The sequence below is a fragment of the Scleropages formosus genome, chromosome 15, assembly GCF_900964775.1.
Source record: "Scleropages formosus chromosome 15, fSclFor1.1, whole genome shotgun sequence".
Taxonomy (NCBI): domain Eukaryota; kingdom Metazoa; phylum Chordata; class Actinopteri; order Osteoglossiformes; family Osteoglossidae; genus Scleropages; species Scleropages formosus.
Window position 1 is genome coordinate 13470352 of NC_041820.1, and position 25676 is coordinate 13496027.

Here is a 25676-nt window from a genome sequence, read left to right on the forward strand (position 1 = left end):
GTGGGATTCGAACGTGGAACCTGCACAGCGCAAGGCAGCTGTTGTAACCTGTTGTAACCACTCATGCGGACTCTACACTCTACTTTGCGTTGGAACCCGAGGAGCCGAATCGCTTTGTTGTAATGTCCAACCCAGACTATCGTGGACGCGGAGGCGCTGTCGCGAACGCGCCGCACCAGTGCGCCCCGGAGCAGTTAAATGGAGGCGGAAGGCGCCAGGCAACGGCCGCTGATGGAGTGTGTGTGTTCAGGCGCAGCGATGCTCCGGTAGGTCGCTACAGCGCGGAGACGCTGGAACTGAGTAGCCTCGGCGAGCCGGAGGCTGAGCGTGAGCCGTGCGCGCGCCTTTCCGCACAAACAGTACCGCGGCTTTCTGGAAGATTCCTCCGCTTGTGAGGCATGGTCGTAGATAACGAGGCGGTAATTTGTAGAAGACTTGCTAGCTCGTTAGCTTGGTGCACGTCCATTTTGCTGCTTTGATATGTTATTAAAAACAGTACAAAGGATTGGCTTGGGTTGTGGCAGTAGTTGCGTTTTTGCTAACGTTTGCCGTCGTTTGCGGCCCGTTTCGCGCCTCACTGAGCGGCTCGTGCTAATTCCGTCTCTCTGTCCTCGTTTCTTCACGAAAACCAAACTCATTTTCTGCCCTTTTTTTTTTTTTTTTGCTGAACTGCACGTTACGTTAGTTCGTGTTTATAAATGATACAATATATGTTCGTAAACATTGGAATAATATGGGGTGTTTTTATGTGGAATTAAGCAGTTGCCGGTGAACGTAGCTCGCTCGCTGGTAGTAAAGTAAGCAGCAGCAGGGTTCTTAAAAATAGTCCTCATCTTCAATTCAGTAATGTGGCTTTATTGGAATGTAGTATTCTGGATGAAGAGCATAAATAATGGGGGAAAGAGTAGCTCCCGAAGTGTATTTGGGTCTGTGAACAACAAGAGCCGAGAGGTGGTGTGGTCCTGCCGGTGCACACAGGTGTTTTACGGCGATCTGATGGTAGCCTTGGCGCGCGCGTCTGCGTGTGTGTGTGAGAGAGGGGGAGAGAGAGAGAGAGAGGGAGAGAGAGAGAGAGACAACTCTTGAACTTATGGTAGCTAAATTTAAAAGACAATTCAGTTGTTTACAAAGGAGAGCATTATAGCATTTGTTGTTTGAAGTGACTGCTAATATATTATCCCTTGTTTAGCTGATGCCTTTAAGGTGACTTACAATGTTTTGTGCACTAAACAACATGGTCATTTACCCATATATATGTCTGGGAATTCTACTGTGCACGTTTGGGGTAAACAGCCACCCCTGATCACTACACCACCTGCTGATGCCTCTGAGCAGTTCCCATGGTTACCAAAAAACTGGCTGTGCTTTAAACCGGTATATGTGCGTGTTCTTACTGAGGAGTACGTGTTTCTGAGAGATTCATAAAGTAACTTATCCATGAGCCTTCTGGTACTAAGGGCCACTTTTCCTTATTGTGCATATCGTGGCTCATGTGTTTCTTAAAATGGAAAATTTCTGATGAAATCGGCATAGGCGTTAGTACATGTTGTAGATTCGTCGCTTACCCAATTGTTCACTCCACTGTGACTTACAATTTCATTCATTTTTACAGCTGCCGGTCATGTTGTTCAGTGGTTTATTGGCAGCACTCAACTTGGAATGGAAACCTTGCATCCTTTGTCCTTAACATGTTATGCCTGCTTTCTGGAAGCATGTTGGTTAAAGTTTTGTCGAATCTGTGACATTTTTCCCCCTCTTTCTTTCTTTCTAGGGGAAATGTAGTCCTGTAATCCCAATGGGCCTGGTGTCCTGGTCCCATACTGACGTACCATCAGGATTTTGTGGTCCATAGGGAAAAGGACAGCTGCTCCATTTTTGATCCTTTGGCATTCTTTTATTTACTTTTTGTATTGTTTTCCGTGTGTCTTGGTGTTCATCACTAATATCTGGCATTTTTTCGGATCTGCGATTTGAACTTTTACCCCGACCTTTTCCCCTGGTGGGAGTTTCCCTGTCCCCCAAGGGTAGTGGATATCTGCATCCTGTTGCTTTGCTTTATCATGTCAAGACAGAGTATCTTTACTGCTACTGTGGCAGCCGTGCTGGGTGCCACCCTTGGCGGGCTGCTGTTTTGGCGGTCCCTGTGCGTCCGTAGGAAACGGATCGCGCAGAGCCAGACTGAGCCAGACTCTGCACAAAGGGAGAAGACCACAGCAGTGGAACATGAGGTGGATGCTGTACCATCTGGGCAGCCACCACCGCTGTCTCCATCCCTTATGCCTGTTGTCCCTCTACTGCCATCTCCGGAGAAGCTTCTTGAGGTGCTTCCGGTGGTGGTGAGCTCCGAGGATCAGTGGGAGGAGCTGTGGCCATCCCTTGAAAAAGAGCTGTCTGTATACCCTGTGCTTGGCCTTGACTGTGAATGGGTAAAGACCCAGTGTGTAAGAGTCTTTGCATGTTTCTCAGAATCCATTAATTTTCTATCCATGTGCACTATGCTGTAAGACCCCTGCCTTCTTTTTTTCAGGTTTCTGTGAAGGGGAAGTCAGGCCCGGTCTCCCTGCTCCAGATGGCCTCTTACACAGGCCGTTGTGCGCTGGTGCGCCTGCCTCTGATCCACAGTGTGGGGCAGTCCCTCCCCAACAGTTTAGTGAAGATCTTGAATGACTCGCGTGTGCTTAAAGTTGGAGTCGGCTGCTATGAGGATGGCAAGCGTTTGGCCCGGGACTATGGCTTGTCACTTGGCTGCACTGTGGACCTGCGCTACCTTGTTATAAGGCAACGGTATTGGTTTTTCCTTCAGTTTTCACTTTGTTTCCAAAATGAATTTCTAGTTATCTTGTAGTCCCTGTGTCTGCCTGAAGAGTGAGAATTAGTCGGCTTGTTTAGGATTCGACTTATAAGCCCGTATGTCTGTGTATTGGTTAGGCAAATGGGGCTGAGTAATGGGCTGAGCCTGAAATCTCTGGCAGCAGATTTGTTGAACGTGCCCCTTGACAAGTCACTGGAGCTCCGTTGCAGTGATTGGGAGGCAGATAAGCTGACACTGGAGCAGGTATTTTGAGCTGAGTTTCTTGTTGGCCTTTCTGGGAATGACACAATACTGCACTAATTACTGAAATTTTTGTATAGACTTTGAGTAAAGCTTTCTCTTTGCACTTCTACTTTTGAATCTATGCCTAGGTGACCTATGCTGCCCGTGATGCCCAGGTTTCCATTGCCTTATTTTTCCACCTACTGGGCCTGAACTCCAGCCTCAGCTCCCGCTCAGACGATGTCTTCTCTCAAATGCTGTCACGCTGCCATGGCTTGGTGGATGTGCCTTTCTGTGGACGGGGCTTGGAGGAAGGAGAAGAGAAGAGTCTAGATGGGGAGCGGCGTCGCCGCAGCAGAAGGAATACCTCGGATAGCTCTGGCTCCGGCTCGGTTTCTGGAGATCAGCAGGTGCCAGACCCCCGGAAAAACAGGCGCAAGCCTCTTGGGGTGGGGTATTCTGCCAGGTAGGGTATGTTGTTTGCAACAGGGGTCAGCAAAAGGATCACATATACCTGACGGATGTACTAGGGTTTTGCTTACTGTTTTTGTGTTTTAGGAAGTCCCCACTCTATGACAACTGTTTCCTCCATGCCCCAGATGGTCAACCCCTTTGCACCTGTGATAAGAAGAAAGCCAAATGGTATCTGGATAAGGGAATTGGAGGTATGCAGTGGCAAAAGGGCTGCTAAAATTTTGTTGTTCTAAAAGGTATGCAACATGTTAGCAATTCAAGATTTTGTACATAGATGGGTGTAAATGCATAAAGGTGGTCTCGCCTCTGAACCGTTTGTGCATTGGTACACCATTATGCAGTAGTAGAAGTCTTTGGTGCTTGTGACCTGTATTTAGATGGTCAGAGGCCCAAAAATCCTTAAACTTTTGAACATATACTAGGTGGTTGCTGTTGTAATGGTGGTTGAACTTTCTAGCTTGCCATAGTTTTGTTGTACAGCTAAATGGTTATTCTGCTGTTATCCTTCTCCCAGAGCTTCTGAGTGAAGACCCCTTTATTGTCAGGCTAAAATTTGAACCATCAGGACGTCCAGACTCTCAACAAGATTATTACCTTACTGCTAAAGAGAACCTGTGTGTGGTGTGTGGCAAGACTGACTCTTACATTAGGTTTGTTAGATTTTGTGTTTTCTCATACTAACATGACAGCATTTTTGATCTGCTTCGAGGCTGGTCATCTGAATTTAAATGATTCCATCTCTCCCCCTCCCCCCACAGGAAGAACATTGTCCCCCATGAATATAGACGGCACTTTCCTGCTGAGATGAAGGACCATAACTCCCATGACATCCTTCTCCTATGCACATCCTGCCATGCGGCCTCTAATGTCCACGATGGGATGTTAAAGCAGCAGCTAGCTGAGGAGTTTGGTGCACCTCTAGGGTGTGAGGAGGGTGTTCGCCTGCTGGAGGATTCAGACAGGCGGCGGGTGCGCTCTGCAGCCCGTGCCCTCCTTACTGCCAGTGACAGTTTGCCGCAGGCCCGCCGGAAAGAGCTGGAGGACCTTATCAAGACCTTCTTTGGTCAGGAGCAACAAGAAATCACCACAGAGATGCTGCAGAAGGCAGTTGGCCTGGAGACCAGGTCAGAAGAAAAGTGGGATTTTTTTTTTGTGTGTATTCATCCTGTAGGGTCACAGTCCAGCAGGATTTCAGAGTTTAGTTGTGCTAAACTCAAGCTCAACAGTTAACAGCTGTTTGAGGAGAGAGGAGTCATTACATTATGTGGCCCAGTACTGGGATAAAGACTAGGATTTTGAACTCTGAGACTAGCACTAAGTACTACTTTGAGTAGGAGTGGCACAGTGAGTAGTGTTACTGTCTTGCAGCGCTTGGGTGGTGTGAGAGAGGACTTGAGTTCGATTCCCCCCCAGATAGTTTCCTGCCACAGTCCAAAGACATGCTATTCAGGTGGATTAGTGACTCTAAAGTTATGTGTGTGTTTCACTGGTGTATTGATGAGCGACTCAATGTATCTAGTATTGTAACTCACTCTGGGTGCCTAAGGTGTGAGCTGATACTACGTAGTGTTCATTGGAAGTTGCTAATGAGAAAATCTGCTAAATGAATACATCTAAATAGGAGTAATGGAGAACTGTGCCCAAATGTTTTTAGCTGATATGTTTGTATTCTAAGCTATTTGCAGTATTGTACCCTGTTCACAAACTTTCAGCATGTTCTGACACTTCTCTCTCTATTCTCTTAGGATATTTAACCAAAGCTACGTGCCCCATGGGCTAAAGGTGGTGCGTGCCTATGCTGAGCGTGGGCTCCGTGGCCTAATGGAGCTTGAGAGGCGTTGGAGACAGCACTTCCTGTCTGCTATGAAACCTCGTCACCTGCACCCTCTCTGGTCTGTAAACCACAACCATGCCAAGTTTCTCCGAAAGTATGGAGAGGACCTGCCCATCCAGCTTAACTGAGCTGTCTCCAGTGGCCTTGGTGGCGATGCAGAGGTGGTCTGGAAATGTAGGATCTACTGGTTCTGCAGCCTGGGCCTGCCAGAATGAGGCTTGTTCTCCTGCTGTGGCAGAACTTTAGATAAACTGCAAGAACAGCTGGACCCTGAGATACGGGACTGATATTTGGGATTGTCACTTGTGAGAAATGCTGGTAAAACCAGAACACTAACACTATGTGATGATGCAGGAAATAGTCAGGGTGTATGTGCCATGGTAGATGCACACTCTATTTTTAAAGAAAAAGGAAATAAATGGTGAATCTTTTTTGCCAATTTATTTAAACAGACATTTTTAAAAACTAAGCTAAAAACCTGCTCTTACATTTTCCTCTTTAATATTGCTAAGTTACTCTGCAGGTTTGTAGCCCTAATACATGTTTTTGTGTTACAAATTTTGGTATGAGAGATGACTTCATATAGCTGACATAAGGTAGTTCTCAGAATGACTTTTGCAAATATTCTAATCTGCCATTCCAGTGTCCAGTCCTTTTTTTGCCTCCAATTTTAGTTTTGTCAATCTTCTACGATAGATGCGACAAGACTGTTTGTTTTTCCCTGGAGGACTTGCAGGAAGAGCATCAATTTCTCTGGTTCATTGGAACAGAACTTTGACCACTGTCCAACCAGCAGGGTTAAATGAACCTGGATCACGCACGTTCTCGAGTCGGAGAGACATCATAATGGATCTCACTCAGAGTTCAGTCATGCTCTTTCAGTGGATATCGAGCTGGAATGCTCATCTCCAACTTGAGACTTGTTTGCCAGTCACAGGTTCTTCTAATACACCTTTAACTGTAACAGCAGTGCCATTATTTGTTTACTGAAGAGTGAGCAAGTTTTGGTTAGAAGCAGCCTGTGAATGTGATGGTTAACTGCCTGCTGTTCAGCAACTTGAATGTCACCACCCTGTGAGGCTTAAGAAACTTGGCTGCTTTTTCTTTTATTTACATTTGTCCAGATGTAACCCCTCAACAAAGCTGCTTAGTTTCCTTAAACTGTAAGTACAATATTAAAGATCATATTTATTCACACTGCAGTGTGACTGTGTTGTGAATTGAGCTAATTTTCTGGTCCTGGTCTCCCCGGAGAAGAGATGTTTGCAGCACACCTCATGCCACACATGACACACACATGCACAAATCTTTTAAAAATCACTATTTAATAAATAGTTTGTAAAAATGTGTACAAAACGTCTCTTTACATTTCCTAAATGAAACACTTCCACGACTTGCATCAAAGGAGTCAGGTGGGTATTTGTCAGTATAATGATTACAATCTGGTTCTGGTGAAATAAGGCCCCTTGATTTTGGCAACAGAACAATCTGTTTTTTTTTTTTTTTTTTTTTCTCTTTTCTCTTCCCTTCTCCCTCCTCTATCTTGATGAAGCACAGTGTGCAACCTGAGCTCCCAGGTCACATTAACTCACAGTTTAACAAAAAAAAAAAAGTACATAAAGCAAAATGGCTCAACATGCAGCAGTATCCTTCAGTTAGTCATCAGAATGCAGACACTTGCTCACAGTTCTAAGCACTGGGCATCAAAAGAGCTAAATGCAGATGAACCTTCCACTACAAAAACAGCCTGAATTCTAAGAACTTGTTTGGTTATATCAAATGGAACTCTGAACTGAGGGAAGTGGTCTCATCCTCAGGATTCAGAATTCTTGTTCACTTAAAATACTTCAATTTTGTTCTGTCTGCATTGCTTCAATCAGATGTTTCCTATTATAAATATAGTAAAATTTCTTATATACAAGCAATTTTTGCCAGGCTTTGGTCCATTCTTCTTGTGTTGCTAAATTAACCTTGCTTTACAAGCCAGATTTGTTGCATTTACATATAATGTAGGTTTCAGTGATATCTGGTCACATTTGATACTCCCAACATTATCCTCGGATAGTGCCTAGGGTTTACCTGTAATTCATAATCTATAAAAAGAGCCCCGCATTCAAGAAGTTATTAAACTGAAAAAAAGATGCAGAAAAGCTATTATTAAAAAATAAATATGTGAAACTGACAACTAACTTGGTTTTTGGTCAAAGGCTATTTGAAGAATGAAAAACGCTGTCAATGTGTTCTTGGGCAAAATGAGCATGAAACATGCCTGAAGTTGAAGGTGTGGCAGAAAAATGTCACCGTCGCACATCATTGTTTTGGGACATTATGCCAAACATTCCTGCAGACCCCAGTGTGTGCAACCGAAGGCAATCATCACACAGAACCAACTGTTTCCAAACACCGCGACCAGCTCTTTTTCCGCTGAACCTGTAGCTCTTACTCTGTATTGCAATTGAAGGGCTGGTCTGAAGGCAGTGGTGAATGTGGCACTCAGTTTAGCCTGGCTTTGCTTTACTGAATTCTGCACTGCGGAGTGAGCCAAGCCAGTCTTTCACACTCAGTCAGCAATCTCTCTCTTTCTCTCTCTCGCTCTCTCTCTCTCTCTCTCACAATAATTTCAGGAGTCATTACAACCATTTCTTTGTTATTGCTAATCAGTCCAGTCTCCTTACAATTAAAAATTCTTTCCCCTTCTGTGTGGCGAGAAGTAAAAATGATCGCAATCTAATTTCCTTGAAAATCCCTCTTTGGACAGAGTATATTTGCTTGTTTTCATTCACCAAAAAGTCTGGAGAAAATTATGCAAAGTTCATATTTGCTGGTGTATTAAAGGTGAGGTTAGCTGCATAACTACTGTTGGCTGTTCAAAGCCATCAACATTCCTCTGCTTCCTAACAGAAACGGCGATAATGCCGTTTCACGGAATCCAATCGTCCCTCAACAAATTCCACCTCAGCTCCCCATTCGCGCAAAGTAGAAGCCGTTGACATAGAAGCGTTGCCTCCATCAGGTTGGGCAAATGGAGAAGCCCTGAACCCCTTCATCCTTCTGTACCACAGGCCACAGTACAGATCCTCATCCTCAGTGAAACAGATGCTGCCCATTAGCTACTACACTAATAAAAACATATGTACTCCACACAGGGACAAACTTTCAAGCACATGGAAGTCCCTTTGAAATACTTCAGGAATTTTCCATTTTTGCTTTTTAAAGTACTTTTTTACAGTAAATGCTATTTCAGTGTTCGAACTGCGATATATGTGTTATAAATGCTGAAGAATTCATTTAAACACCATTGAATGATTTCACACACCCCTGACAAACAAATGCAGAACTGTACCTCTTATTGGAATGCATTCAATGAGTAACCTCTACATAAAATTTGTACTGAGCAGTATTAAGCCCATAGACATTACTACCATCTGCTATCACTTCCTTCTTTCTGCCAACACTTCCTGACCCGTGTGCCACTTCCTGTGTCTCTTCCCTTCCTTGCCACCTTTTTCCTACCGCTGTCCCTCCAGAATGCTGCTGACCGCTTGCTCCAGCACTGAGGCTCCGTCCCTAGGGGCCCCGGTTTGAAGGCCAGGGGGCCCCTGCAGACGCTGCAGCTCAAGTATGCTGTCGATCGCACTCTGCAAGTGCTCGTTGAGGGTGTGATCCTCCGCTTGAGAAGGCAGGCACGTCTGATCCTGGTCAGGGTCCGGTCGTGGCCGCTTGGGTTGTGGAGGCTGTACGGTAGGGTCAAAGGTGGATGACTCCCCAGCAGTGGGCTGTGGGTCTGGCACTATCTGGAGATAGGGTGCTGTATGTGTACTGCTGTATTCCACCTGCTGGGTATCCTCTACTGACTCCAGAGTGGCGGTGCCTCCTGACACAGACTGGTTCCAGGTCTGGGTGCAAGGTGGATCCTGGTGATCGTCCCCATGCTTGCCAGGTGTGTCTCCTCCATTAGTCTGCTGGCCAGCGCCATCCTGCTTGTGGCCTGAGGGAGACACATGAGCTGCGTCGCATGCAGAGTTGTGGACCACCTTGCGGGACCCCGACTCGTGTTTTATGGTGAGTTTTAGTGCCCCCCGGCAACTGGAGCGATATGTTTTGAGCCCAGGGGGCCGGTCGGAGAGCAGAGCCCACGACGGAGGTGATGGAGGGCTGTTCAACTGCAAGAAAGGAGCTCCAGTTGCTGTTTCACGCAAAGATGCCAGAAAAGACTCTGTGGAAAACAGAGAAGAGAAACAACTATCAGAACAGCTTTTGAATTCCACACAAAACAGATGGTCCAAACAGCATGACAGTGAGACTACAAATTAACTTGTACGAATTTCACGTTGATCCTTTTGTCATCAGACTCTGAGAGCACCTACAACCAAAATGCTTCAGCCGTTGGCACCATCTCTAGATTGCATGAAGTCCTTAGATACCAACCTGGTTCTAACCGAGCCTTCCGGCGCTCTTCCCCAAGAACTCCTCTCTCTGCCTGGAGAAACAGGCGCTCCAGCATCACCATCTCTGCAGATGGGCTCACCTGCTGTAGATGATAGGAGAAACGTGTTTGTCCAGGTGCAGTCTAATTATCAAGAAGGTTAATCAGTACAGAAACACACCTGGCTCAAAAGAAGACACTGTGGTAAGTTTCTATAATTAATATTTACATACTTTTAAATACCTGTATGAAAAGTTCCAGTGTTGTTGATCTCTGTCATAATAAAACTAGAGGGGTTTGTGGGATTCAGCCAGCGCTGGACAGCGTTGGGGTAGCGTGGTTCACAAGCCTCGTCGGAGTTGAATGGAAGGTAGGTGAAGTATCTCAGAAAATGGCAATCCGGGGTGGTGGTTTCTATATGTAATAAATGGGAAGGGAGGCTGTGTTCCAGCTACAGGAATCACACTCCTCAGCCTGCTGGGCAAATGTTAACCAAGACTCCTTCGAATAACCAAACCTCAGATTCAGGAGGAACAACGTGTTTTTGTTTCGGTCCTCTGCTGGACCAGGCCCTTCTCCTTCGCACAATTGTTTTGACATCATATGGTAATTCAATAATCCAGTCTACATCTGTCGTATGGAGCAGGAAAAGATATCTGACCATGCCCTTTGACATCTGCTATGGGTGCTGCAGTAACATGGTAGATCTTGACAGATACCTGCTGTCCAATCTCCCTATGAGTGCAGCATGAGTTGTATCCATATTCTCAGTTTTAAATCAAATCTATTCCATGTAGGTATTGGATTATGTCAAGAATTTTGGTTCCATTCCTGATAGTGATTTTCGTAGATGTCAACGTACACCTGAGACTCAGAGACTGTACAGTTGGACGCACTGGGGATGGAAACTGTGCTGTTTGCAGATGATGTTATCCTTTTGGTCTCATCCCACTGTGACCTTCTGCATGCACTCAAGAGGTTCGCTGCTGGGTGTAAAGCAGCTGGAATGAAAATCAGCACCTTCAAGTGCGAGGTCATGTTCTTCTCCCAAAAAAGTGGATTGTTCTCTCCAGGTGAGGTGAAAAACTTCCCCTAGTGGAGGGGTTTAAGTATTTCTTCACCTTGTTCACGAGTGATGGAAAGGGAGAATGGGAGGTTGAATGGCAGATTATTGCAGTGTCAACTGCTCTGTGAGTACAGAGCCAATTTGTGGTGGTGAAGTGGGAACTGAGTCCTCAGACAAAGTTGACCACTCAGTCTATGTTCCTGTGATCAGCTATGGTCACGAGCTTTGTTGACTGACCAGAAAGTGAGCTTGCAGATACAAGAAGTCGACATTAGGTTTCTTTGCAGGTTTGCTGGGTTTACTCTCTATGAAGAGCTCGGTAATCTGAGAGAGGCTCCAAGCACAGTCGCTGTTCCTCCAGATCAAGTCACTTAACGTGGTTCAGGGATGCTGTAACAATATCCCTCAGCTGGCTCTTGCTGAAACTATAAGAGGCAAGTCCTACTGGTAGGAGACCCTGGAGCAGACCAGGACACATTGGAAGGACCCTCTCCAACAAAAGTGGAAGGAAACTGACTGAATGGCTATCTGTTGCACATAATATCATCTGACACAAAAGCAATAGAATGGAGATAGGGATATATGGTGAAAATCAGGACAAAGAATGGCAGAGTGATTGATGTGCTTCTTACCTGGGCTTCCCCAAGCAGCAGTTGTCGGTACTTGTTCAGCATGTCCTTGGTACGTTTCAGTAGCAGTGCAGACATAACCTCAAACTGCTTGTCCACTGCACAGAGACGCAGGTGTGAAGTCAACCTAACAGATACTCGCTTGTACAGACAACCAGATCATGGTTCTTCCAGTTCCCACCTGTAAGGAAGTCTGACTGGCTGGGAGGGCACCCTGCACAGGTGTGGTACGGCAGCAGGCGTTTCACAGCGTTCTCCATAGACAAAAATGGGGAGCGGGCATCTGGGTTCAGAACTGCACCGTGGTCCAGACACAGCTGTTGCTGGAACCTGTAGAGAACATGAATATGACCTGAAACACACAACACTGTAGTGCATCATAACACCAGCTGCTTATACTATGAATGTCCGAGTTACACATTTTCAAACACGCAAAAATTTTCCTGTTTATTTTTAATTAAATTTAATTTAAATACAATTTCTTTATTAATCTATTTTCAAAGGTTTCTGTTTGTAACGGAGTGAATACAACCTATTTACACAGGCAGGCTGAAGGTGTCAATAAAACACATGTAAACAGAATAGAAGTGTAGAACCAGCTTAGTAACTGCAACTAACTTCTATAGTGTTTACAGCTCATATCTTGTGTTCAATAGCTTTTAATTTTAATGTACCTTGAAGTTAACAAAAATATTTAAGCTGTATAGAGTATTAGTAGGGGGGCACGGTGGGTTGGTCCTGATCCTGCTCTCGGGTAGGTCTGGGGTTCGAGTCCTGCTTGGGGTGCCTTGTGACGGACTGGCGTCCCCTCCAGGGTGTCCCCCCTCCCCCCTCCAGCCTTTCACCCTGTGTTGCCGGGTTAGGCTCCGGCTCCCCGTGACCCCGTTATAGGACAAGTGGTTTCAGATGGTGTGTGGGTGTGTAGTATTAGTAATTTATTAGAGCTATATCTGAGACTTTTAAAGAACCTGATGTACACATAAATCAAGGCATAATATAGTATTATTAAACTTTCATTAAATGTGACAGTAAAATTTCAAATGCTGGTATCAAACAAGTTGTACTTTTAACAATCAGGTGTTTGGATATGGGGGGTGCAGTAGCGCAGTGGGTTGGACCGCAGTCCTGCTCTCTGGTGGGTCTGGGGTTCGAGTCCTGCTTGGGGTGCCTTGCGACGGACTGGCGTCCCGTCCTGGGCGTGTCCCCTTCCCCCTCCGGCCTTACGCCCTGTGTTGCCGGGTTGGCTCCGGTTCCCTGTGACCCCGTATGGGACAAGCGGTTCTGAAAATGTGTGTGTGTGTGTGTGTGTGTGTGTTTGGATATCAGCCTTCTAACTACCAAATGCACACATGTAAATAACTTTGCAGTTATAAACAAATCAAATTGCCAATAGAATTCCAAATTGTGACTACACATTTCTACATTTTACTGCCACTGTAAGATGTTACTGTATTTTACCCCCCAAATACACACATAAAACATTCAACTACACACACACTTTATTGTCTATCTTTTATTTATTTGTAAGTCTTTTATTGTCTGTCATACTACCTTACTGGTCTACTGTATTATTTTTTTATTGTTTAATACCTAGTGTTTGTGTTTATATTGTTGTTTCCTCCTACTGTCCTACTGTCGTTTAAATGGTTTAATTTTCTATTTTTATACTTAAGTGCTTATGTTTTATTTTACTGTCTAAAGAACTCAGAGAATACCACTATAATTTTGTTGTATTGCACAGCAGTACAATGGCAATAAAGTCTTCAAGTCAATTCAGTTCAGCTCCCTTGTACCTGTGTCTGCGAATTGCTGGGTTGAGTTTCTCCTCTCTCTCTTTATCCTTGCAGGCTGCTACCTGAATGACAGGAGTGAGTTACACATATCGACACAAGCACAAAAAGATTTCACAATCAAGGTGAGCTGTGAGATTACTGAAATGCAAATGTAGTAAAAGACAGTAGCATAGTTAGTTATTCTGGTATAGTTACGAAGGGTGAACAAAAAAATGGAAACATTTACCTGATTCTTTTCCCCAAAGCAGCTTACAATTTTCTACCCATTTATAGAGCTGGGTAATTTTTACTGGAGCAACTCAAGGTAAGTACCTTGCTCAAGGGTACTACAGCTAGAGGTGAGGCTCAAACCTGCAACCTTTGGGTCCAAAGGCAGTTAATCAAACTACTATGCTACCAGCTGCCCCCAACAAAATACACTATAATCCCTGTTCCTCATTGCCAGTTTGTCCTTGTTTGATATACAATATTATTTTTCAGACTGTTCCCCTTGACACACACTGCTTTAAAAGTGGTAATTGTCAGACCTCTTTTATTGCTGACAAGTACTGCTAACTAACAATCAACCTAATATGATTCTCCTTTGCAGCTGCATTTGTAATAATTTATTTAAAAAATAAACTCCTTTTTCATGAGGTGTTTCTTTTATTTTGTCCACACCCTGTGCAAAATTGCTCTGTTTTAGACATAGCCAGGTCAGCCCCTGTCACTGGCCCCTTGACGTGCCATGACTGGTGAATTGTGGAATTTCAGTTTTTTGCGGTGTAGTTCTGTGGTTTTAGGGCCCTGAGAAAAGGAAGCGTTAACCCGGAATGTAAAGGTTGCCCCATCAAGAGAACATGCTACCAAGATAGCTCTGTCACCTGGGTACTTGGCTGTATCGCATTCTGAATCTGAGTCACTTGGCTGTGTTGCTTCGTGCCATGCAGTCCTTGGATCTGGGACCCTTGGATTTTCGGTGAGGTTGGGCAAAGGCCAAAAGAAAGCGCTTTACTCTCCAGAGCGGAAACAGCTGCTGGCTCTGAAAGGAGACAGGATAGACGAGCAACTCATCTACGAGCAAAGTAATTAGCCTTCCAAATTTGCTGTTCTCCGAAGCAGGTCTCCTCACATTGTACACTAACATGTTTTCCAGTTGTCCTTAAACTGTTAGCAGACGTACAACTGGAGAAGACATCTAACATGAGTCTGTTACAAAATCTACTCACTCAGTCAAGCCCTTAATTGGTGATTGATGTCAGAAGGGAAGGATGAAGCAAGAACATGCACAGCAGAGATGGGAGAGATTGCCATCCCCTGATACTCACTGCCTTGAGAGTGCTGCTGGGTAGTGGGCTCAGTTTGCAGCTGAGGCCCTGCAGATACAGGGAGAGGTGTGGGCTGCTGCGGCACAACAGAGATGCTAACTGGCAGCGGGGAGGGCACAGTGTGAACCGGGTTACTGGGTTGCACCAGTGTGGCCGCTTTGCTGGATCCAGCTCCTAACAAGCTGCCAGTCTGCCCAGCAGCCGGAGAGGAGAAGGTGGCTGGAGGCGTACTCAGCGTGCCTTGGCCAATCAGTGGTGAGCAGCGAGTCCCCATTTGTTCTGTCCCTGGGTGAGTAGGTGTGGTCACCCCTCTAGGTTTGGCTGTCACAGTGGAGGCCCCTGCCTGTCCAGCAGGGGGCATTGTAGGGGTGGAGGACTCTCTCTGACCTGCCAACGGGGACACCAGAGGGGCAACTTGCACCTGCAAGGTCACAGCTGAAGGGGATGGCAGCTCAAGAGCCTGTTGTAACAAAAGAGAGTTAGACAAAGTGGCCTGCTCTACATAATATTTTTTCTTTCTAGCACAGTAATTCTCCAACTTTTTGACCAAGGTCCCCCATCAAGGGTTTGCCAAACTAAAATAAATATTGACTTGATATTGCAATATAAGAATGCAAAGATGGGAGGGCACCTAGAGGCACGAGAACACTGAATTGTAAATAAAAACCAGAGAATGTGGGACTGAGAAAAACAAACCATGAAATGTACACATAAAAAATCAATCCTAAAGCTTCAAATGGTGACCAAAAAGAAATCAGTCCCAACTGATACAGATGTTAACACTATGACATTTTTCTCTTTTAATATCCAGTGTTGTAACAGTTGATTTGTGCAGTGACCCTCACATGCCTCGTGACTCAATTGTTTTGGCAAGCAGTTATATTGGATGAACTTACTGAAAAGTCACATTGTACTGATTACCTGGCTGACCTGTTGGAGGTGGTGTATGAAGTTATGCTTTGGAGGAGTGGAGCTGGGTACCCCATCAAGCACCTGCTGTCCATCTGCTGGTGGCAAAAGGTGGTTGGTCAAAGAACTGGCTGGGTCATGGTGCAGAGGGACATCCATTTGTGGTGGCACTATGGTCACCACCGGTGGAGATGACTGGAGCTCTGGTGGACAGGTCTGGGAGGCATGATGGTGGAGATGCTGATTTGGCAGAGAAAGACAAAAAAAAGATGAGCACTCACTTCTGAATGACAGCGAACAGAAACTGCAGGTAAAAAAACTCACCTGAGGGACTTGGAGGAGCTGTTCTGCACCGGAACTTTTCTCCTCCAGAGCTGATGCAGTTTCAGGAAGCAGCAGGACAGAGGTCTGGGCGAGACCTTGTTGACCCTCTGACCCTCCTGGAACAGGCCGTTGGGCCTGAGCTGCAAAAGGTACCCCCTGCACCATCGAGGGGCCATTAACAATAGAAATGGATGCCACATCCGGGGGCAGCATCCCAGGGCTGTTGATGAGGGTGATATGGCCCCCCAAAGCGGTGCTCTGAAGCAATGTGCCACGTGGCCCCTGACTCTGTGGAGCGTAGGTTCCAGTCAGCTGTGTAGGCATTTGGAAAACAGCAGGGGGTGTGGACTGCAATTGCAAGGGGCCTGACAGGAGGGTGCCTTGCCTCAGTGCCAGCTGCCCTGTGGGGGTTGTGAACACAGGGCTGAAATTAAGCTGTCTTGGGGGTGCTGTGAGGATCTGAGTGGTGTCCATGAGGTGTCCAGAAGCAGAGGCCCCACCCCGCACTGAAGGTCCAGGCTGACTGGCAGGGGTGAGCAGGGGAGGAGCAGCACTTGCAGGCTGGGGAACTGTCACAGGGGTTTGACTGGGAACCAGGAACTGATTGTGGCCTGGGAAGATGCCCTGGGGCTGGATGACAATTGAGCCACCTTGGTTCAGCAGTTGCAGGCTCACGGGCTTACTGAGCTGCGGGGCAGCTGCAGGTGGCTTCGGGCCCAAAGGAGGTGACAACAGAATATTGGGTGATGCTGTTCCCTGAACCAAAGTAAGGCTCTGAGAGGTCTTCTGCCCTGCAGGCTTGGGGCTGATCTGAACCAAACGGGGCTGTATGTTGACGGGCAACTTGGGTTGGATTGGCAAAGGCCCTCTTGGTAGCAGGATCCCAGGAGCTGCTGTTGCCCTCAGTGTGGCGGTCATCAGGGGACGATTTGTTAGGCTGGGCAGAGCCTTCTGAATGAGCATGCCTGAGCCCTGAGCAGGGCTGAGGGACAGAGAGGCCTCAGGGGGGGTGCCAGGGAACACGGTCCCTGGCAGAAGCCCCATTAGCTGTGGGGCAGCTGGCTTCAGGGAGGGACAGCCTGGCCCCACGGCCAGCAGAGAGGGCTGTGGGGGTTCCACTGCCGCCTGCGTGTCACGGGGCATTGCCGGTAAGGGAGAGGTGCTCAGTGGTTTGGAGAGGAACTGTGAAGCAAGGGGGGCAGCTAGTGTTCCTGGGGTGTTGTAAAGAGACAGGCCATCTCCGGGTAGAGCTAGCCCCGCTTCCAGGGCCAGGGTCTGCTCGGTAATGTCAGCTTCCTGTAGACTTTGCCGCAGGATATCACAAGCCTCCTCCTCTTCTGGTGCCTCCACTGTGCCACCTTCCCCTACCTCAGGACCCCCGCCCCCATCCGGAGAGCTGAGAAGTGCCTCCTCCAAGAAGGACAAGTCAACACAGCCTGAAGGGGGTGTGTCCTGGGATGGGGTGTCATCCGCCAATAGGGACCCTGGACTCTGAGGCAGAAAAGCAAATCAATAGGTTTCCATTAAAGAAACATTCAGGGATTTAAAAGTATGAGCTACTTCTGTACAAGGTGTGGTCAGTTTTGGGGCATGATGTTTATGTAAGCAAAGAAACTCACAGGGGCATCAGCAAAGAGGGAGGGCTCCCCAGGAGAAGAATTAATGAGCAAGTCTTCATTCTCCAGCTGAGAGTTCAGAGGAGCAAGAGAGCAAGAGGTGTGTCAGCAGGGAGTGAGACTAAAGGAAGAGAATTTGCGTTTCTTTGGATGAATATCATTCACAGAGGGCAATAGAAGGCGTTCGTTACGAGTATGCCCTGTGCACAGTAACTATCTTTCACAGAAATATGACATGGTTATTCATATTTGAAAATACAAAAATTCCTAAGGTTCTGCTTAAACTATACATTGTGATACCAGTAAAGTTTAAAGTGAGACCACATAACTTTCAGTGTATCGCTGATGGTTCCTTAACAAAACAATTAACACCTACATTTAAACAGATGGAGCGAGTCATGGGTAAAAGCGCCATAAGACTGAGAAAAGTATTTATTGATCACCTTAAATGCATGGATGCATGAATATTTTACAAGAAATGGCTATCATAAAGTATGATAATTCATCATAATGAATGAGAAGACTGTTGTAACAGACTGTATGTTAACAGGAGTAAACTTGTCACGTTATACTCTATCATATAAATAATTTACGACATCATTCCTAATCTGTTATAACTCTAGAAAATTAGAAAGCAGCTATATTGATCATTACCAACTTGTAAAGTTAACAGCATTTTTAATTCTTTATGACTCAATAACCTCATGTATTCTTATTCATACATTTCTGCTAATGTAATGCATACATTGTACTTTCTGTGAGATGTATGTTGCTTTGGAGGAAAGCATCTGCTAAATGAATACATCTAAATGTATTCATAGCCTTTTTGATACTGGTAAATTTATATGCAAAAGATGGATGACAAAGCCATATAACCACGGTACCAGGTTGTCATTTACCTTGCAATTTTTCAGTGGATTTGATTTTAAAGCTTTACCTATGGTGCACATCTCCACGTGGAGTTTATGATTTCTAACATTCTTTATTACAACATACGTAGATGTGAATTTTCTTCCCTTGTTAGTGAAGTTAACTGCTTCTTTCTCAGATGTTTTGCACTTTAGCTCATAAATATGACCTTATGAGGTATATACAGTATGTGCAGCACTTTTAAAATTTTCTATTAATTTTAAACCAACCACAGTAATGTCAACACATATCTACGTAACATTTAATAATTTTCTGTGGCCAGGGTGGGCAATTCTATTTCCCACAGGTTTTACAGTTGTCTGTCAAATAATACCAGGTGAGGTAACTTACTGTCCAAAATAATGACTTCAATTACGAAATTTTGAGAGCTGAGACAGAGCAAAAATATTGTTTCGTAGCCCTTGATGGCTGGAATATGCCCACCCATAACCTGTAGCTATACTTTGAACCTCCAAACAGATTAGTCTTCATTACGGATAGAGTAAATCAAATCGTTCACTACACTGCTACAATTAGTAAGTAAAAAATAATACTCACTGATCAGACGTGACAAAAAAATGTATAGAGCAACAAATTGTACTGTGAGCCACCACCACTTTGGTTATAATTAACTTTAATTTGTTAGTGAGGGAGCTACATAGCCCTGTACTGACCTGTCTCTGTCACGGCCAGTCGGAGAACTGAGGGAAAATGTATACACCTGCAGTGATTTTATCAAGATAATTCTATAACTGATTTTCTTAATTGTCAAAGAAAATATATACTCCCAGCTTTACTTTAGCCCTATACTTAAAGAAGAACTCCTCATAACATCCTTACACATCTGATTGCTACCAGAGAGTAGCTGTGAAAGGCCACAAAGGGGCAGGTATTGTTCAAGGTCCAAAGCTTTTGTGGAGAGACTTCCTGTACTACAGAATGCATCTTTCTACAGTAGCTACGGCTGCAACAGATTACCATGGTAACCAAATAGTGTTTTAAGATTTCTGATTGCAGCCTCCCTCAGAAGCCCCTGATATGCTGATTTAAGTCAGTGATATTGTAATCTTGTGCAGCACTTCCAGTAACAGAACCTGTATTTAAAAGCATGTCACTTGAACATTTTTGGTCATTTACTGTGAGCAACATATCCTTGGGGCTAAACACCGTTTATATTGCCTATTAATTTGTTGCTTAGTTAATGCTTTTATCCAAAGTGATTTACCATATTTGACCAATTTATATATCTAAGTGTTTTTACTGGAGCAATTCACTACATGTAACTTACTCAAGGCTACTACAGCAGCAGGGTTTGAAAGGGAAACTTACAAGATATTAGAACTTGTCATTCATTCTATCAGGCTAACAGGCCTTATCTTTTGTCTATACGAAATAATCATGTTTCACCACACAAGGCATTTCTCCATCTCCGTTTCACTACAATCGCCTGAGGTCCTTGAAAAAGCATTTTATTAAACCCATTATTAAAGGTGGTCCTCTGAACTTCATAATAGTAATTGCATAACAACTGACTGCAGCTAATGTAGGCTGTGGTACTTGAAAGCAACAGTACATTTTGGCAAATCATAAATCTACCACATAGTAAGTTTTGGAAAGAACTGTTATTTGATTTAGGCTACTGTGTATTAGAATATTCTGTAATATTACATTTGATGTCTTCCACTGAGAGTGATTTTATACTTTGTACTATTCTATTTAAAATTTAATTTTTTACAATAAAACAACAGTAGTTCTGAGGACAGGCTCAAAAACAACAATAATTTCAATGTATTGTACTTGTGCCCTCCTAAAGAGAAGGAGGTGGTACTGACAATGACTGCAAGATGACAAGGGTGACAAGAGTTTTACCTCACTGGTTCCATGAAGGAAATCATTCAGGGCTTGAGGGTCACTGTATAACAAGGAAAAGTATGCAAGTGACATACTGAATTATTTCATTTTCTTTTAAAGCACTGTCTTTGAAATATTTTATATTACAGTTAACTACATCTGACTGCCAACATTATTAAATATGCTGATGTAGTTTTATAAAGTCAAATTTCAAAATAATAATATTGATAATAATAATAGATTACACAATTTTAATTAGGTATCAGCCTCACGTACCACAAAACATCAAGTAAACAAGTGCCATCTTCATCCTCCATGTCAGCTAAGAACAATTGAGGGGGAAAAACATTGTGTTGTACACATAAATGTTATGAAGTGAAGCCACAGATGCGAATATAACTGTCAATATCATTTCAACAGCAAGGCTAGATTGAGTTGATTGTCAGGTGACAGTGTTTTCAACAGAGTTAATAGCATTTAGGATTAATGGAAGGCCATGCAAAGTTTCTCATTAAACACTCTTACAGGTAACTACCTAAATAAAGGAAATACGAGGAGATAACTGGTGGGAGCAGTTTGTTAGCAGTTTTTCAGTGCTGAATATTCTTCAGCATTTTCACAGGTAATAGACAAAAGACGTTGATATGAAAGTTGAAGAGAAAGACATCCATACCAAGGGCTAACTGAGTATAAACTTATCGACTGTGATGAATCTCCTTTAATTTTAGATACACAGAGGCGGAAAAAAACCACTAAATTCTGAATCATTTGGTTGCAAAGGTTAATCTAAAGCAGGACGTTTCATGAAGAATGTCTGAATTAAGAATGTCTGTCATGAACCTCACAGGAAAGGATATTATGGTTAGAATGCTGTACATAAACCTTTATTACACCAGTAAATGCCTTTTTGCTGGTAGAGTGGTGCACAGAACACAGACTAGGTTCTCCTGAGCAGAGGAAAAAAGTCAGATGAGTCATCCTTCATCTTGTTCTCAACACGTGGGCAACTGAGCGGTGTACACGAAAAGAAGTCTACAGGTCAGAGTGCTTGTTTCCCACAGTGAAGGATTTTAGTGCCCCTTTCGTGGTTACATTTTTTTTTCTGGGTTGGTTTACTTCCAATAATTCCAATTTTGAGTGCAAGGTAAATGCCAATAAATATAAAGCAGTTCGGAGTAATCCATGTTATCCTATTAAGCATTTCTGTCCTGATGCAGTCTTCCATGATTAAAATGCCCTCAATCACAGGGCATGACAAGGATGTAAACAAAATCCTACTGCTGTTGCAGTCACCAGATATCAGCCTCACTAGGCATTCATGAAGGTCCTGGGGCTGCACCTGACACTTTCTCACCAGTATTAAAAGACAAAATAGTGAAATATGCAAGGTTGTGACATCCTTCTAGTACAGATCTTAACACTTGTAGAATGACAAGGAACATTGAAGCTGTTTGGCCTCCTAGTAAGACACTTCTTTGGTGTTTCCTTTATTTCAGTAGTTACCTGTACTTAGCAAAACAACTTTTTCAAAGAAATTTGTTAAGAAGCCATACGCTGTATTCACATTTGTTAAAAAAGGACATGGTAGTAATTTATAGTTAGCAAACCCGCATCAGGAACATTTCAATATAAGTAACGTCTGAATCTTTGACAGGTGAAGTACAATGATGCTCAAAATTTAGGGCAGACCTACTTCAAATGGTGGAGGCCCCATTCAGAGCAAACTGTCTGAGCTCTCATCGGGGCCTCATCGACACGCAGGCCTGAATTCAGCGATCGATGGCTGAACAACATTGAGCCCATTGGACTTTACTCCAGGACTGGTTCTTCCCTTCTGACAGCATTTCAGGGTAGCACCTGCTGCAAAGCCAGCACACAACATCATGAGTCAATCTCACATCTCTATACTGAGTGGCCATTTACACTCATTCACTTAGCTGATGCCCTTCTCTAAAGCGACTTACAATGTTAAACTACCTACAGATTTGCCCATTTATACAGCTGGGTAATTTTTACTGGAGTGGTTAGGGTAAGTACCTTGCTCAAGGGTACTACAGCTGGAGGTGGGATTCAAACCTGTGACCTTTGGGTCCAACAGCACTATCACTAACCACTACACTACAAGCTGTCCCCGCCTACAGGCTTGTCTGAAACAATAATTTTGGTTTAAAGCACATTCATGTCAAGCGTTGTGGCCACTCAGTGTAACATTGAATACTTACATTGTATAAGCATGTCAATAAACACTGAATATAGTCACATGTTCATGCCTTGTGATGCGGGCCTCCCTACTTGTAAATTACTACAACTTCGTTAAAGCTGAAATTATTTTAGTTGACACCTTTACGGAAGAACACTTACGGTGTTAGTTTAATATGAAGCCAGTGCTTAAAAGAGTGGTCAAGAGAAGGATGTGCAAGTTGAAACGTTTTGGGGTTTCCTGTACGGTTTAATCCCAGAGTGTGTGAGTGACAGAGAGAGTGTGTGTGTTCCACTGACATATGGATGACCCAGTGAGTGTAAGTAGTGTATCTAGCAGTGTAAGTTACCTTGGTCAATAAGGTGTCTGGGCTGGTAACACTACATAGAGTTCATTGGAAGTCGCTTTGGAGAAAAGCGTCTGCTAAATAAATCATGAATGTAAAATGTAAATGTAATGGCAAATCTCTTTAAAAGAAGTGAGCAGGCGTGTGAAATTGTAGCTACTTTTGTACTTTCAAGTAATACTTTCTTTAGACAAAAGCCAAGTTTGGCGCAGCAGAGACTACATTCACATTCACATGATTGTCCCAGTCGGTGTCCATTAGAGCTGCAACGACAACTTAACGTGTAATGGATTCAGGGGAGATGATAACTACACACGCCGTCGTATACAAGAGAGTGGAGCAATTAGCGCCTCATAAATGTCGATTTCACAGCGAGTTAACAAGAAAATGGGGCCGTTTCAGCTCGGACGAGTATACAGCTCCGCGGCTGCGGCTCCGCGACACGCTGGGGAGCGAACAAGTGACCCCGGAGGCGGAGAACCGGACCGGCACCGCCGGCACCGACCTGCCTGGGCCGCGTCAGCGGCACGACGCCGGACGAGCGCCTCACGTCCGCGGCCACAGCTTTTAGCCTCCCAACTCGCACATGATCTTCGCCTGTCAACACGTGTTGCTGTGATTACATGTCACTTTAGCACTTATTTACCGCGTTCCCTCGTCGTACGTAAAGTTGGGAAGTCTGGAAATGGAAATTTCTCGTCACAATTCGTTGGTTATGCCGCCGACGCACGACCACCGGCGTTGCGGTTCAACCCCTGTGAGAACTTCAAGAGTTAAAACGTGACATACGGCGTCTAGTCCCCTTCGTCGTGGCGATAACTAATTAAACGATAGAGAAAAAGACTAAGTTCAGGCGGGTGTTCCCATGTTCTGAGAAGCAGTCCACCTCCCCGCGGTATTATGGCGTGGACACAGCGAGGGACGTGGTACAAACCCAGCAGCAGAGCAGCACCAGGGCAGGGCAGGGGCATCACCTCATATTCCCTTCGCATCTTCCCTACATGGACCTCATCAACAACTTACATGTATTTATTTATCAGACGCGTTTCTCTAAAGCGACTTCCAATGAACTCTACGTAGTGTTATCTAACTTCAACGATGTTCGACTCTAAGCCACAATCGTCAGGTCACATCATCACGCAGATATCGAATCCATCCATGATGTTAGATCATGATGAAAGAATCCCGCTTTTTTTCTGAGGGGAAACTGAGGGCGAACACTAAAACGTACAACGTATGATACGTGGATATATATCATATGCGGTGATAATTTATGAAGCGGCTGTGAACGCGTTTCAAGGCCGAAGTGTGGGGAGAATTTGTGCGCAAGGCTCGGCAGAAGCGGGCAAATTCCTGGCGGGACGCGATGCTGTGACTCCGCAAGGGCATCACGTCACTTTATTCGGCTCCTCCGCTCTGTGACTGAAAAGGGGGGAAAAGAGCCGATCGCTCCCATTATAAACCTGGGTGCGATTCCTCTCTCGCTGTCCTCCACAGTTTCCCAGGGAGGTACCTGCCAGCCCACGGACCTCCCCAGCCCCCTCCCCCCCGACCCCAGGTAGCACGATCGGGTCCTTGGGTTTGTTTGTTTACAACCTGCGTGAACCGCAATTCACTGCTCCCCCTCAAGACAGCGCGATCCGTGCAGCAGCCGGAGGAACCGGCGGACACGGGCAGCGCACCGTCTCGGATGCTGAGACGGGCTAAAGATCTCAGCGGGCACCGGCACTCAGGACCGCTTCGAATATACACGCAGCGTGGAAAAATAACAATAGGCACACATTGGAAAGAGTTCGTGTCTGTGTAGCACAGACTGCCGCTCACTGTCTGTAAGTGAGAAGCAGAAGGAGCACAGAGCTGAACCGCTTCACCGCAGCCTCCGCAGCAGCACAAAGGATCCACTTGTAACCATCGCATCTATTTTACTCTTTCCCTTCACTGTCCTTTTCCGCCTTCTTCTGGGTCATTTCGTAATTTAACTTAAAAAAAAAAAACTCACCGCGTCTTTGTGGGGTTATTGTCCTCTCAGGCGGGCCTCTGCGCCATCGAGTCCTTTCAGATGCTAAGGGAGAAAGGGGGGTGGGGGTGGGTAACGGGGGGGGTGGGGGGGATCGGGGTGGGTGAGAAGCAAGAGTGAGAAGAGATCAGAACACAAAGGTGGAGAAGGAGTGGAGCGATGGGGCTGCGCTGCCTTTGCGTCCTTCAGCGCTGGAAGGGAGATGATGATGGGGATGATGGAGATGATGGAGATGCTGCTCCTCGAACGTCCAACGCGGCGCGTTCACGTTTCAAAAATGCCCGCTCCCACCGCGACGTGGATCATCTTCGCAGGGCATTATGCAATATACGAGTTCATAACCCAAACCAATGCGTCTTCCAAGAACTGCTCTCAGAATACCGGGTTCTATCTCACTCCCTAACACACCTTTTTTTTTTTCCAAAAATAAAAATCATACAGCTGATTGTATTAACCCCTCACAGCACGACAGTCTCCCTCGGACAACCTTGCTTGCATCACATTGTCATACATCACTTAAAGACACTCATTCCTTAAACGGCACCTTTTAACACGCATCCTCGTGAACGCATTCGGGCAATAGTCGATTCGTACAGCACGCTTACAAATAACACGTACCTAATTGTTTGCTATGAGATGATTTAAAACGGATTCAGGAGGAAAAAATAAATGCTGATGGCAATAATGCTTCAATGAAAATATGGTTCTGAAAATGTGACGTAGCTACAGGTTCAAAGTATAAACAAAAACAAATTCGCATTCGAGCGATAATGGTATAAATAGGTGAGAATCAATGGGCTTCTCCCGCGAGGTCCGTCATGTGTGAAAATCAATACCTCTCCTCGAACAACGAGCGGCTGTCCTGCCTCCTCATTGGCTGGCTGGGGAATGATTGACAGGCGCTGGTGTTTAAATGCGCAAAGGAGGCGGAGGCCTTGAAT

At 45.0% G+C, this 25676-nt stretch overlaps 2 protein-coding genes across 5 annotated transcripts; one reads left to right on the forward strand and one right to left on the reverse strand.

The window, feature by feature from the left end:
* On the forward strand, positions 1-6539 carry exd2 (exonuclease 3'-5' domain containing 2). 3 transcript variants are annotated; one of them, XM_018727333.2, is made up of 9 exons: positions 1-266; positions 1772-2426; positions 2528-2784; positions 2929-3055; positions 3184-3500; positions 3593-3699; positions 4023-4158; positions 4267-4632; positions 5254-6539. In XM_018727333.2, the coding sequence occupies exons 2-9, from the start codon at positions 2061-2063 to the stop codon at positions 5468-5470; spliced, it is 1893 nt and encodes a 630-aa protein (XP_018582849.1). In that variant the 5' UTR covers positions 1-266; positions 1772-2060; the 3' UTR covers positions 5471-6539. The 3 variants fall into 3 exon arrangements, with proteins under 3 accessions (XP_018582849.1, XP_018582846.1, XP_018582847.1); XM_018727330.2 differs by having other exon boundaries at positions 2-266; positions 1772-2441; XM_018727331.2 differs by lacking the exon at positions 1-266 and adding an exon at positions 400-419 and having other exon boundaries at positions 1772-2441.
* A 294-nt stretch (positions 6540-6833) lies between these two features.
* On the reverse strand, positions 6834-25538 carry LOC108919386 (BRD4-interacting chromatin-remodeling complex-associated protein). 2 transcript variants are annotated; one of them, XM_018727348.2, is made up of 15 exons: positions 25354-25538; positions 24718-24780; positions 21866-22032; positions 20449-20494; positions 20191-20233; positions 17416-17481; positions 15797-17287; positions 15494-15712; positions 14564-15023; positions 14120-14277; positions 13257-13318; positions 11645-11793; positions 11467-11561; positions 9771-9873; positions 6834-9558 (listed from the first exon to the last, which is right to left on the reverse strand). In XM_018727348.2, exons 4-15 carry the CDS (start codon positions 20487-20489, stop codon positions 8852-8854), a joined length of 3594 nt encoding a protein of 1197 aa, XP_018582864.2. In that variant the 5' UTR covers positions 20490-20494; positions 21866-22032; positions 24718-24780; positions 25354-25538; the 3' UTR covers positions 6834-8851. The 2 variants fall into 2 exon arrangements, with proteins under 2 accessions (XP_018582864.2, XP_018582863.2); XM_018727347.2 differs by having other exon boundaries at positions 15485-15712.
* Positions 25539-25676: the final 138 nt, after the last annotated feature.

Excerpts from the sequence above, each read along its gene's own strand:
- exd2 (XM_018727330.2), top strand. The coding sequence starts at position 2,061 with ATGTCAAGACAGAGTATCTTTACTGCTACTGTGGCAGCCGTGCTGGGT. Across the intron at positions 2,442-2,527 it reads AATGGGTAAAGACCCAGTGT|GTTTCTGTGAAGGGGAAGTC; the intron begins GTAAGAGTCTTT and ends TCTTTTTTTCAG. Across the intron at positions 4,633-5,253 it reads GCAGTTGGCCTGGAGACCAG|GATATTTAACCAAAGCTACG; the intron begins GTCAGAAGAAAA and ends CTATTCTCTTAG.
- LOC108919386 (XM_018727347.2), bottom strand. The coding sequence starts at position 20,489 with ATGGAGGATGAAGATGGCACTTGTTTACTTGATGTTTTGTG. Across the intron at positions 17,482-20,190 it reads TCCTTCATGGAACCAGTGAG|CTGGAGAATGAAGACTTGCT; the intron begins GTAAAACTCTTG and ends CTGAACTCTCAG. Across the intron at positions 14,278-14,563 it reads CCAGCAGCACTCTCAAGGCA|AGCCAGCAGCTGTTTCCGCT; the intron begins GTGAGTATCAGG and ends GTCTCCTTTCAG.